The sequence below is a fragment of the Pan paniscus genome, chromosome 17 (assembly GCF_029289425.2).
Source record: "Pan paniscus chromosome 17, NHGRI_mPanPan1-v2.0_pri, whole genome shotgun sequence".
Classification (NCBI taxonomy): Eukaryota; Metazoa; Chordata; class Mammalia; order Primates; family Hominidae; genus Pan; species Pan paniscus.
The window spans coordinates 84,040,581-84,054,181 of NC_073266.2; the positions used below are offsets into that span (position 1 = coordinate 84,040,581).

Consider the following 13,601-nt stretch of genomic DNA (forward strand, 5'->3'; position numbering starts at 1 on the left):
AACATCTAATCCTATTTCTGTAAAATGTCATTGCACATAAAGCCCATTTAAAGTTTGATAGGATGTTATAGTCTTTAGTAGTTTAATTCACATCTGTTAGAATTTAGGAAGAAGAGCCACATGAACAATAAATTGGTTCAGTTCCCATTAATTAATTAAAACAGAAATAAAAATATATGTAGCCCCTCTAGGATGTGATATAAGCAGTGATGTGTACTATGTATCATTTTTCTTAACCCCTTTTAGAACCACAAATTCTCGTTATGTAAGTTTTCTTTTCCCCCACTCCACCTTCACTGGACAAAATTTGTTTGGCTTTGAGGTAAGTTTTAGTTAAATTTTACATATATGTAAAATACATATATATATTTTTCCCATTTTTAAACTAGGGAGACAAACATCATAAAATTCATAAATATGTAAACAGCTGACTTATTTAGATATGTACCATCATGACCTCAGCAAAATTTAAAATTTGGAATTTTCCCACTAATCCAATTAAAAACATTTTACAATAATTTTGGACTTACAGAAATGTTGCAAAAACAGCACACAGCATTTCTACATGCTCTTCACTCAGCTTTTTCTAATGTTAAAATCTTATATAAAACTTCAATCTGTTTAATAAATTAATCGCTATAATTTAATTAATCAAACTACAAACTATAGTTGGATTTCACTGTTTTTTTCCACTCATATTCTTCTTTTACAATCCAATGTAGAATCCAATACGGCCTTTCATTTTCCTGCGTCCTTAGTCTCCTCCACAATTCCTCAATGTTCTTGTCTCTCAAGACCTTGATGCTATTGAAGAGTATTGGTCAATTATTTTAAAGAGCGTCTCTCAATTTGGGTTTGTCTGATGCTTTCTCATGATTAGACTAAGGTTACATATTTTTGGCAGGAATAACACAGACATGATATACTTTCTTAGGCTATCATATCAGGGGAACATGATGTTCATCATATCTCATGAATGGTGATATTAACATTGAGAACTGGAATAGGTGATGACGACCCCATTTCTCTGGGGTAAAATTGCTATTTTTTTCTTCTGTAATTCATAAGGATCTCAGGAAACTATTTTAAAATGTTCTGGTTTCTCAAACATTTATCCACTAATTTTCAGTATCCATAGAGGAATAATGTTAACATTTTTTAATATGTTCTTTCTGGAACCACAAGATGCTCCAGGATGATCTTGTCGTTTCCTTACAACAGCTCTGGATTCCAGTTATCAGATGAGTTGCAGCATCTTTGATTGGAGAGTAGTATTAGAAAGCAAGATCTAGGTATTAAGAGTTCCCATTGCTTCTTGAGTTTCATTGTTTTTAGGTCCTTCGAGCAGACATCAGCAGGAAATATATGTATGTATACCCATGCGTACAAACACATCTATATTTATTTCCATGTAATTCCTTCTGTCTGTATATATATTAAGAAAGCATTCGTGCATCATACCTCAGATTTCAATCCAGTGTGACACCTTCATGTAACTTTTCTCATTTTTTATTTGTAATCATTTCTTTTGACAATAATGCATCTTAGTCTTACTATCTACAGCATATTTACTTATGTGTTCAATCCCAATATACATGTAGAGTAACACTGCAATCCCTAAATAGTATCCATGTAAAAAATATATTCAGTATGTAGAGTACATTTCTTCTGAACAGCTATTTTTTTCTCTAGATTTAGAATTGAAATACTCTCTTCCAAAATTACTTAGGTTGTATTTTCCTAATTCCTCTCCTTTTGATTATGTTATTTGTCTATAATATAATAAAGTACATTTGCAATAGTTTGCCTTCAATTTTGGGGATATCTCCAAAGTCCTATTTGATTTTTTTCCAGAGTTTACACTAATTAGTATTTTCATCTATATCTTGGTGAATTCTCTGAACTTGGACAAAAGAATAGTCATGTGTCCGCCTTCACGTAATGACACAGAACAATTTTATCACCCTCCTTTCCTTTGTCATATCTTTTTAGTTTAGGTACCAGAGGGTTTATTTTTGTTTGTTCATTTTTTTAATCCACTCACCTATTGAAGGATATTTGAGTCAATTCCAGTTATTGGAGATCATGTATAAAGCTGCCATAAGTGCTTGCATACAGGTTTTCATGTCAAAATAAATACACTTTCTAGGCCTGCTGCAACAAAACACCACAAACTGGGTGGCTGAAAATGATAAATTAACTCTATTAAATTTATTAAAATCAAAGTATCAACAGGGTCATGCTTCCTTTGAAGCCTGTAGGGGTGAATCCTTCCTTCCTGTTTCTAGCTTCCAGTGATTTCCGGCAGTCCTTGCTAGTCTTCCGCTTGTAGACGCATCGCTCTGATCTCTGCTTCGGTTGTCACATGGCAGTCCTCTCCCAGTGTCTGTCTTCTTATAAGGACACCAGCCATTTTGGATTAAAAACATACCTGCTCAGGTATGACCTTATCTTAACTAGTTACCTCCAGAATTACTCTATTTCTTAACAAGGCCACATTCGGGTGTACTGGATGTTAGGACTCAACATGTCTCTTTGGGACACAACTCTACCCAAAACACAAAGTTTCCTTTATTCCTGGGTAAACGCTTGGAAGAGGGATTGCTGGGTGTTGCGGTCAATATAAGTTTAATTTATAATAATCTTGTATCTTTCTGCCTTGATAAACTCACTTATTACTGGGCATTTTTGTGAATTTCATGGAATTATCTAGGCAATAATCAAGTCATCTGCAAATAAAGAAAACTATATTATTTCTCTCCAGCTTGTATGTTTTTATTTCTTTTTCTCACTTACTGCATGGCCAGGACTTCCAATATTATAGATTTGGACTAGTGAAAGAGTACATTCCTACCTTGTTTCCAATCTTAGGAAAAAAGCACATAATATTCCATAATTAAGTATAATATTAGCTGCATTCTTTTGTAGATACTCTGTATCTGTTTAAGAATCTTCTATTCATCTTGTGCTGATTGTGTTGATAGTTTTTATAATAAGTTAATTTTGAATATTGTCAAATGTTTTTTGTCTATTGAGATGTTATATGGCTTTTCTTTTTTAATCTGTCAATATGGTGGTTTATATGAAAATATTTTAATATATAGACACATCCTTGCATTCCTGGGTGCACTCCAGTTGATAAGGATATACTTTCCTTCTCACAAATAGCTCAAATTACTATTAGTGTAAAGAATTTTCATATTTGTTTATGAGGGATATTGATCTGTAGTTTTCTTTGCTTGTTACGTATGGTAGGATGTATCAGTGGCATCAATTTTTACTGGAACTGCTCTTTTTTTTATGAAGCTTTTTAACTGACTTTTTGGTGGTATATATATGCTTGTGTGTATGCATGTGTATGTATACATAGTTATGAGGTTGTACATATATGATTGGTTGTAAATGTATACGTGTGTGTGTGTGTGTGTGTATGCTAAGTTTATTTATCTTTTAATATCTTTGGATTCTCTCAAGAACTTCCTTTAAATGTATAGGCATAGCATTGTTCAAAGTAGTCCCTATAATCTTTTTAATGTCTGTGGGATCAATATGTGTGCTCCCTTTTTCACTTCTGATAATAACAATTTTTGTCTTCTCTCTCTCTCTCTCTGTTTGCCCCTTGGCCTTTCTCAATAGAGATTAATAAACTTTAGCAATATTTTGAAAGAATCTGCTATTGGCTTCATTATATTACTCCGTTGCTTTCAGTTTCACTGCTTGTGATCTAATCTTTTTATTTCCTTTTTTTCCTGCTTGCTTTGCTTTTTATTTGCTCTTTTTTTTTCTAACAGGAAATAATACACCATCTTTCTCATACTTACAAAATATTTCAAAGTTTGACATTAGACTTAATTTGAAAGGAAACTTCAATAACGTCCAAAAAGTAAATCATACCCATTGATACCAAAAGAGTAATCCCTATATCTGAAGTCCAAAAAATAAGGCAATTGTCTTAGTCATCACAGACAGCTATTAAAAATTACCATAGACTGGGCAGCTTATAGACAACTGATATTTATTTGTCACATTTCTAGAGGCTGGAAGTATGAGATTATGATGCCAGCATGATTGGCTTCTGACAAGAGCACTCTTTCAGTTGCAGACTGCTGACTTCTGTGTCCTTACAGGCAGAGAGAGGCTTGAGAGAGCTATCTGGGTTCCATTTTAAGGGCACTAATCCCATTCATTAGGGCTCCACCTGTGTCACTTGATTCCTTATAAGACCCACCTTCTCATACCCACCTAATACCATTTCATTGAGATTTAGGATTTCAAAATGGGACCCACCTTGTAATACCATTTCACTGGCATTTCAGATTTCAAATATGAATTTTGAGGGACGTAAACATTTAGACTTCTGAAATAATACATAGCCTTAGTGATAAAATAAAAATTTTAAGAATAATTTCTTATGAAGTTCTTAATAATTTTATGGTAGTAATTTTATTACAGATTGTTTGGGCTCCTCTAATTTTTACCATACAAGGCTCCTTAAAACAATTCTATCATCTCACTTTCAAGTCTAAATATTAAATTTTTCCATTATTTCTGTGCCCCATTTTTAAAAAATTGACATGTAGTTTGTTATTATAATTCATATAAAGGTAGATCTTGCTCCTCAAGCTTTTATGACCTCAACTAAAGCAAGAATATTTTGTTACACCAGTTTATTTATCCCACCCAAGACGTGATGAAACTGAGTTTGGGAATTTCCATGCTTTACAGAAACAGCAGGTGATTCTTACTTAGTAGGAAAAACTAATATGAGTTTAATGAATTGGGGCTAATTTACTATGTTTAATATGTGTTAGTGTTTCTCCCACAACAATGAGACATCCCTAAGGCTAAAATACAATATCCTAATATTTTTTCTGGTTTTCATAGCTCTTACCATGCAGTGAGTATTAAAGAAGAGATATTATCAAATTAAAACTCAAATTGAAATCATTTTGCATTTTATGTTCAAATATTTTGGGGATCTTTTGCTTACAAAGAAAAAAGAGATAAATAAAGAAAACCAAAAAGAAGCCTCCTGAAATGTGCTGAAGTGGGTATTTTCATAAGCAACCGATTTTGTTTTTATGATGTATTTTGAATGTTTGTTAAATCAAGCTATATCATATGAAAAAAATCAACAATATCAACAACAAAAACTGCTGTATCCTCAGTGATCCTAACATATGTATGAAAAGCAATATTATTTAAAAGACACTTTTAAATGAAAGAACATCTGTCAAATCATTAAAACGTGTTTTTTGATGGATACAAGTTATTTTAAAAAGTAATAATTGCCAGTATAAAGGTGGAAGTCATTAGCTAAAATATTTTCAGATTGAAGTAAGTAGACACCAATGGTGATACTATAAAATACAAAACCTCTTAATATTTTATTGCACCTTAGGTTTTTCTTCATATATATGTAGCATTTTCACATGTAGTAAGCATGCAATTCTTCACTGTGTATTATTGTGCTTTAAAATGTATGCAGTGGTATTACCTATGCATCACAAGCATCATGAATTATAATTTACTCACTTGTACTCCTAAAATTAACAGTTTTCAAAACTTTATTACTATAAATGATAACATATGAATATCTTAATCATCAAAGCATTTTTAAACATTCCATATTATTTAGTGTTCCCTGAAGAACAATGAATAGGTATACAGATACATTTTTTAAAGTAAATAATTGATATGCACTTATACAATCACTAAAATGTCTATGACTAATTAAGAACTATATATGCGTATCAGAAGGCAACATTTTATGAACTGGAACTATAATGGAAAAGTGGGAACATTTCTTGGTATCAAAAATTAAATTGAGCTTTTTCATTGAGCTACTGCAAGACCTTCACAGAGCCAAGGAGCAGCTAGCATTTTAATTAATATATGAAGGTTTCTGGAAAATAGGTGAGTAAGGAAAGGTGTTGGAGAAATCATTACGTAACAAGCTTTGGTTTTTTATGCCCAACCAGACTATACCTCAACTACTGAAACAAACAAATAAACAAAATATAAAACAAAAGCAAAATAAATTATAACATAGTAACTGAAAATAACAGACTATTTTAATAGATGGCAAATATCTGTTTAATTGTAATACAGGAATAGATTTCTAACCCTTTGAACTCCTTTAAGTGGTATCCTGTAAAACACAGGTTCCCAACCCCCAAGGCCATGAACAGCAGGCCATGAACCTGTCCATGGCCTGTAGGTGAGGGCAGGCGAGCCAGCCTTACTGTCTGAGCTCCGCCTCTTCTCATATCCACGGCAGCATTAGATTGTCATAGGAGCATGAATCCTGTTGTGAACTGTGCATGTGAAGTATCTAGGTTGAGAGCTCCTTATGAGAATCCAATGCCAGATAAACTGAGGCAGAACAGTTTTATTCTGAAACCATTCCCCTTCACCCCCCCGACCTTGGAAAAATTGTCTTCCACCGAACTGGTTCCTGGTGGCAGAAAGGTTGAGGACTACTGCTATAAAAGCTTTCTCAATTTTTGAATATCATTTCAAGTAAATAGTATTTAAATAAGCCACTTTTTTGTTGTCGTTGAGACGGAGTCTCGCTTTGTCACTCAGGCTGGAGTGCAGTGGTGCAATCTTGGCTCACTGCAAGCTCTGCCTCCCGGGTTCATGCCATTCTCCTGCCTCAGCCTCCTGAGTAGCTGGGACTACAGGTGCCCGCCGCCACGCCTGGCTAATTTTGTTTTGTATTTTTAGTAGAGATGGGGTTTCACATGTTAGCCAGGATGGTCTCGATCTCCTGACCTCGTGATCCGCCCGCCTCGGCCTCCCAAAGTGCTGGGATTACAGGCGTGAGCCACCGTGCGCTGCCTTAAATAAGCCACATTTTGATCAGCTTTGTTTCAGCCCTAATTGGGGATTTTAAAAAAACGATTGTTTTCCTCTTATCTCCTTTCCCCAATTAAGAGGGAATATAATACACTGAATTTTAATTGGTAATTGCCTCCTTCTTGCACGTGTTTGAAATCACCAATTTTACTGCATCTTAACCGACATTGAGGTTCCCTATTTTGTTTAAATTGTTACAAATTAATTAAGACATACAGAAATATAGATACAGATATAACCTTGTTTAAATTTGCATGCAGGCTAGGGGCAGTGGCTCAAGCCTGTAATGCCAGCATTTTGGGAGGCCGAGGCCGGTGGATCACGAGGTCAGGAGTTCGAGACCAGCCTGGACAATGTGATGAAACCCCGTCTCTACTAAAAATACAAAAATTAGCCCGGCGTGGTGGCGCATGCCTATAGTCCCAGCTACTAGGGAGGCTGAGGCAGAAGACTCGCTTGAACCTGGGAAGCAGAGGTGGCAATGAGCCGAGATTGCGCCACTGTACTCGAGCCTAGAAGACAGAGTGAGACTCCCTCTCAATTAAAAAAAAAAAATTGCATGCAATTTTATTTTAAATCTAATTTATATTTACTTATTTATTAATGCAAAACTGACCTTACAGACATACCTGATAGGAGATTTCCTATTGTCTGGGTCTGTGGCAGACACCACGCCTACAAATGATCCCTGTGGGGTTTCTTCAAAAACTTCAAATACATAATATGGAAGGAGGAAAAGAGGAGGCTCATCAACATCTTCCACCTGGATCTTAATGAAAGTGGTGGAAGCCTCAGTGTGGTACTTCATGAGCTGCTCAGGAACATGATGGTTTTTAACTTTTGCTCTAATACCGTAGTGGTTCTGGTGCTCAAAATCCACTTTCTGCAAAGAAACACAGTATACACAAAAGAAATGGCTTTAGTAACCCAAGATACGATTTAGAAAAAAGGTTTTACCTGTTAAATTAAGTCTCAGTGGCCTTTCAGTTAGATTTTTCTTTTTATGTACATGGATCTCTCTGATATAATTGTTAATCAGGCATAACAAATCTGTGTGTATATTGTCATTTACCTATTTTAATTTGGAGATAAAGTTATACTTTTGAAAGCATAAACATCTAATGAAACTGAGAATTAATTTCCTAGTATTTAAGATATTTTCCAAAAAGTTTTATTATTAGAATTAAAAAAAGTTCTGCATATAATTCAAAACACTCTGTAATAACTCTCTCATCTCTAAAATCCTTTTCTCCATAAAACATAAATTACTGGTTCTCATTTCAATTATTTAATGAGTTAAAAACTAACCAGCTACACAAAATATGTTATGTTTTAATTTTGTGCTATTCTGCAAGGCAAATAATTTTAACATGTCTACCTTTTTTAATATAACTATTCCTTCTTGAGTTTCATGATTAGTAATAATGTCAAATGTTTGCGAATCATCCTCTTCAATGCTGTAATCCATTTCTGCATTCTCTCCTATGTCATTATCATATGCCATGATTGTTCCTATAGAAGTCCCAGTGGGTGCAGATTCAGAGACAGTCAAGCGGTATAAACCTTTAAAAACAAAATTTGAGGTATTTTGGATAAATACTTAATATAGGCAATTTGCAATTATAGTTTTTTGTTTGTTTGTTTGTTTGTTTTTTCGAGACGGAGTCTCATTCTGTTGCCCAGGCTGGAGTGCAGTGGTGTGATCTCGGTTCACTGCAATCTCTGCCTCCTGGGTTCATGCCATTCTCCTGCTTCAGCCTCCTGAGTAGCTGGGACTACAAGCGCCCACCACCATGCCCGGCTAATTTTTTGTATTTTCAGTAGAGATAGGGTTTCACCGTTTTAGCTAGGATGGTCTCGATCTCCTGACCTCATGATCCACCTGCCTCGGCCTCCCAAAGTGCTGGGATTTCAGACGTGAGCCACCGTGCCGGGTCGCAATTGTAGCATTCTTTATTTTTGATCTGTAGGGAATCCCGTACCTACCTTTCCCACTTACTTGTTCTTAATCTTTCTTTATTCTTTCTCTTTTTTCCTTCTTTCTTTCTTCCCTTCCTTCCTTCCTTCTTTCCTTCCTTCCTCTCTCTGCCCCCATATATAGTCTCTTTCCCTTTCTTTTTGAAATATAAATATTTTCTAATCTCCTATTTGAGCATCTATCATTATCTCTCAAATATATCTTAGGAAAGTCTATCACCAATATTATCTCTATTTACATGCATGTCTCCTCAATATTCATGTTTTATTTTTTATTGTAACCTTCAACCATACTAAATTAAATTTGACAGAAATAACTTTCAATTTTACTCTAACATTCCTGATACCTGAAGTTACTGAATAAATATACATGTGGAATAAAGGTGGGAGAGTCTGCATGCAAACAGTAGAGTTCCAAGAACGATAGTTTGATTTTGAGGGTCTAAGCCTGCATTACATTAGCCATCCTGGAAATGCAAGGAAATATAGATAGAAAAGAGTTGGTAAGTGAATGTAATATAAAAAACATTTTGTAGTCAAAGATGACCTAATTGATTTGGTCCTAAGAAATAATTGCAGATGTATTTAAAATACATAAATATAACTACAAATTGCTGGGCACTTTTTTTTATTTTTCAGGAGTAACTTGTGTAAAACTGATATAGAACTATACTATTTTAAAATTATTATTTGCAATTGCATTTTCATCCATGTCAATATATGACATTACTCATGTCAAGCGGCATCAGCAAACATGCAATATTTTAAAGAATGGAACTCCTTAGAATTCTAAAAAGAAGCACATATAATAAAATTCTTCTTTAAAGGGATTCCTAGTTCCTTTAGAAGCATGGAGGAGACAGTCACTTCAAAGATTGCATTTGAGACCTTACTTTTTAAGTGGGATAAGTGTTAATTTTTAAGAGCTAGTATTTTACTACTTTTTTAGAGCAGAAGTTGAAGACTGACTATATAGTAGTGCTTTTTACATTATAGAAAAATTAAAAGAATTGTTTATGTTATTGGAAGATTAAAAATCACTGACATTAATCTGTAGAAAACAATTACATTGCCATGAACGTGAAAGCAGATGTTTAAGACTTAAATGTTATTGAGTTGATATTACACTATTGGTCTTCAAAATGAAAAAGAACTGAAATATTTTCTTCAGTCAATATTTTGTCTACACAATTTTCCATACTTTCAAAAATTATTTTATTGAACATAATTTTTACAAGGTCCTGTCCTAGAGGCTGGAGATAGAACAGGTGACAATATACATAAAAGCTGCCACCATCAGCTCATATTCTTGATGATAAAACAGACAATAAATAAGATACTGGTATATAAGAAGGTAGTATTCTGGTGGAATGGCTTAAAATTAAAGATAAGGTGTAAAGTATTCACTGTAGATGTGACTTTTGGATAAGAATTGAAGAAAGAAAATGAGTATCTGGGGAAATATAATTTCAAGAAGAGGAAAAGCCAGCGAGCCTGGAGTGTTCTGGGAAAAGAGAGAAGGACAATTGCCTGGTGTTGGTTTCTTAGTAAGCAAACAGGCAGATAGAAACACTAAGGTTTCAAGAGGTAATGAGACAGGACTGGACAATGGCAGATTACTTCAGACCATTAGGACTATTTAGGTGAAACTAAACCTAAGGATTTTGAGGTCTGTGAGGGAGATGGGAAGACCTTCAAGTGATATGATCAGACGTGCATTTTAACAAGATTATAAAGCTGTGTTGAAAATAAACTAAAGGAGAACAATGGTGTAAGCAAAGGGACTAGATGAGAGCCTATTGCACTAACAGAGACGAAACAAGATGGTGCCATGTGCCGAAGTGCTAGGGATGGAGTTGGTGAGAAGTGTTCACATTTCGGATATTTTCTAAGGCAGAGACAACAGCATCTGCAGGGAATTAAATTTTAACTCTGAGAAAAAGAAAAGTAGAAAAAGTAGCTTCAAATCTTTATGCAAGGAAGGAAGAGGGTATGCGTGTGTGTGTACGTGTGTGTGCATATGTATATGTGTGTGTTTTGTGTATGTGCATTTGCTCCAAGAATATTGAAAGCCAGGAGCTATCAGAATTGTGGAGGCTATCAATTCAGGCTGGGGGAAAAATTATGGTTGACCTGGGTATGGCTACCATAATCTGAGTGGGATCACTAATTCTTCAAACAGTGGTGTTTATATCGAATAAGCAAGGTTTTGGCTTGAAGAACATGAAACCTGGATGTGTGGGTACATGAGATGGGAAAATCTGTTGGAAGAAGAGGTTCAGAGGAGGGGCAGCTGGAATCAGGAGTTCAGTTAAGTGTGTGTTAGGTTTTAAATGTGTAATATATATGTGTATTATATATGTAATATATGTGCATTATATACTATATATGTGTATTATATATATTATATATGATATATATTGAATGTATATTATATATAAATATATTATATATTGTTATATATTATATAAAATATTTATTATATATTATGTATAATATGCATTTATATGTAATACACATATATAATATATACAATGCACATTTAAAACCTAATATACACTTAACTGAGTTCCTGATTGCAGCTGCCCCCTCCTCTGAACCCCTTTATATATATATATATATATATATTTTTTTTAAATATATAATATGTGAAGTTGATGAGTAGACAGATTTACTTTTGCGAAGCTCAAGGGAGAAGTTCAGTCTGGAGATGTATATTTAATATGAGGTTCTCAGCCCAGAGGTGGTATGTAAAGCCATGTGTCTGGATAAGATCATAAAAGAATGAGTATAAAAGGGAAGAAAGACAAGATCAAAGGCTTGACTCACAAATATTCCAAAGTTTAAAGTATATAAAGAAGAAGAAAAGGCAAGGAATGAAAAAACAGAGACTAGTAAGATAGAAGAAAAAGCTAATGAGAATGGAACATTAAGGTTTTCAAGGAGAGGTTGATCAATTACATAAAATTCTTCCAAGAAATCAAGTGTTATCAGAACTGAGAATTGACACTGCATTCCATTTAGGTTATTGATAGAAATGATCAGATCAGTTTGGTCAAGTAGTGTGGATGTAACTCAAATGGAGTAAGTTCTGAGATTTTGAGGTCATTAATTGGAAACAATAAGTATTAACAATATTTTAAATAAATCTTCTCTAAAGAGAAAGGAAAAATACAAAGCATCTTTAGCTAAGTATGGAAGTGAAGGCAAGAAAGTGTTTTTGTTTTGTCTTGTTTTAGGATGTGAGAAAAAACAATAATAAACATGTTTGGATATGATAGATATGAACCAGCAGAGGACGCTGTTAACACAAGGGAGAGGGATGTTTGAGAGATGCCTTTAATTGGGAGGGTAGGAAGTGTTGCCCACAACAGAGGGTATAGGTATTGAGTATTTAAATTGAGAGGAGGGTAATGGGATTCCCACAAGGGAAAACCATGTGGACAAGAGTAAGGAGGCCAGAATCAGATTCACCCACACTCGTATATGAGTGAAAGTATTAAGAGTAATACCATCATCTCATATTCAGATTTGAGTAATAAAGATAATTTTAAAATATATTTTAAATATTCTAATTTATTCAAAATATTTTAACATTAAAGTCAGGAAAAATCAGAGGGAAACTGAGAAAGGTAGTAGAAGCTTCAGGATATTTTATCGCAGCAAGTTCCTTGGGAATTTTCCTGTCTTCCAGAGTCTTCTACTTGCTATTTAATAATCATCTGCATAAATTTAGACCAAATTTATTTAATAAATCCAGACACTATTTCCCACATATTATATGCCAATTATTTTATAAAGTTCTGGGTATTTCATATTTAACTTGGTGTTCTCCTCTTGCCTTCAGAGGCCATATTAATGTTGTGGACAGAAGACAACATATGTATCATATACATCATATGTGACACTACATAGAGAGAGACGAAGGTGCAGACTCTGACCCCTTTGCCTGTAGTCCATCCACAGAGGAACTGTTTTCTCAACCCATATAACAGTGGTAATTTTTTAATATGACAAAATTTTAAATTGTGAGATAGAGCAGAAATTAAAAAATGAGATTTGTGATATTTATTGAAAAATCAAAAGATCTGATAACCTTGCATATGTTGGCTACACTGAGTAGTTGTCTGTATCATTTAGGTGTGGGCATTTGTGTGTGCGCACACACATTAACAGATATTCTCAAGTCTGTACAACTAATGAATGGAAAATTCAGGGTTTAAAAGCAAATTTGTATGATGCCAACTTCCTGTGCTTATTCATGGACTCAACTACCGGAAGGAAGTCAGTGAAAGTAGCATTTCACTTGGGCCATTAAAAATGACATGATTTCACTTGACCTTGAGGAATGGGGCAAGGAACAGAAAAGGATGAGGAAAAAAAAGTAATCAAAAGATAGTTTTGTTTCTGTCTATAAACAATCAATAACTAAGAAATCATGCTATGGTATTTTTTTTTATTGGCTCTTTTCTTTGTTCCATGCTAATTAAATTTTCTTCCTAGCATGATAATTACTTATGCTTTCTGGAAGTGCTTATAAATGTATTCCTGTAGCTAAAACAGTATAACCTGAAAAATAAATTTCCTAGAAAAGAAATTCCTCCAATAATTGCATAAGAAAATTTTACGAAGCATACCATGTGTTTATATTTAGCTTGCAGTAATTGCTTAAATTATTAGAGCAGGTGTGGCCTATTCTGGCTTATAAAGTAAAAAGAAATACAAAAAGTCATTTTTAAATGACTATCTATGGTTTGCAGAAG

General features: G+C 34.0%; 1 protein-coding gene across 6 annotated transcripts in view; it reads right to left on the bottom strand.

Annotated features, from left to right (window-relative positions):
• CDH19 (cadherin 19) overlaps window positions 1-13,601 on the bottom strand; it is a 102,345-nt gene that overhangs the window by 35,226 nt on the left and 53,518 nt on the right. For all 6 annotated transcript variants that reach the window (XR_004667625.3, XM_034943966.4, XM_034943965.3 and 3 more), the window contains exons 6-7: window positions 8,240-8,424; window positions 7,491-7,744 (exon numbers count right to left, since the gene is read on the bottom strand). Coding sequence is in view for 5 of the 6 variants with exons in the window: in XM_034943966.4 (XP_034799857.1) it covers window positions 7,491-7,744; window positions 8,240-8,424 (439 nt within the window). In the remaining variant the exon portion in view is untranslated. The remainder of the gene's footprint in view (window positions 1-7,490; window positions 7,745-8,239; window positions 8,425-13,601) is intronic.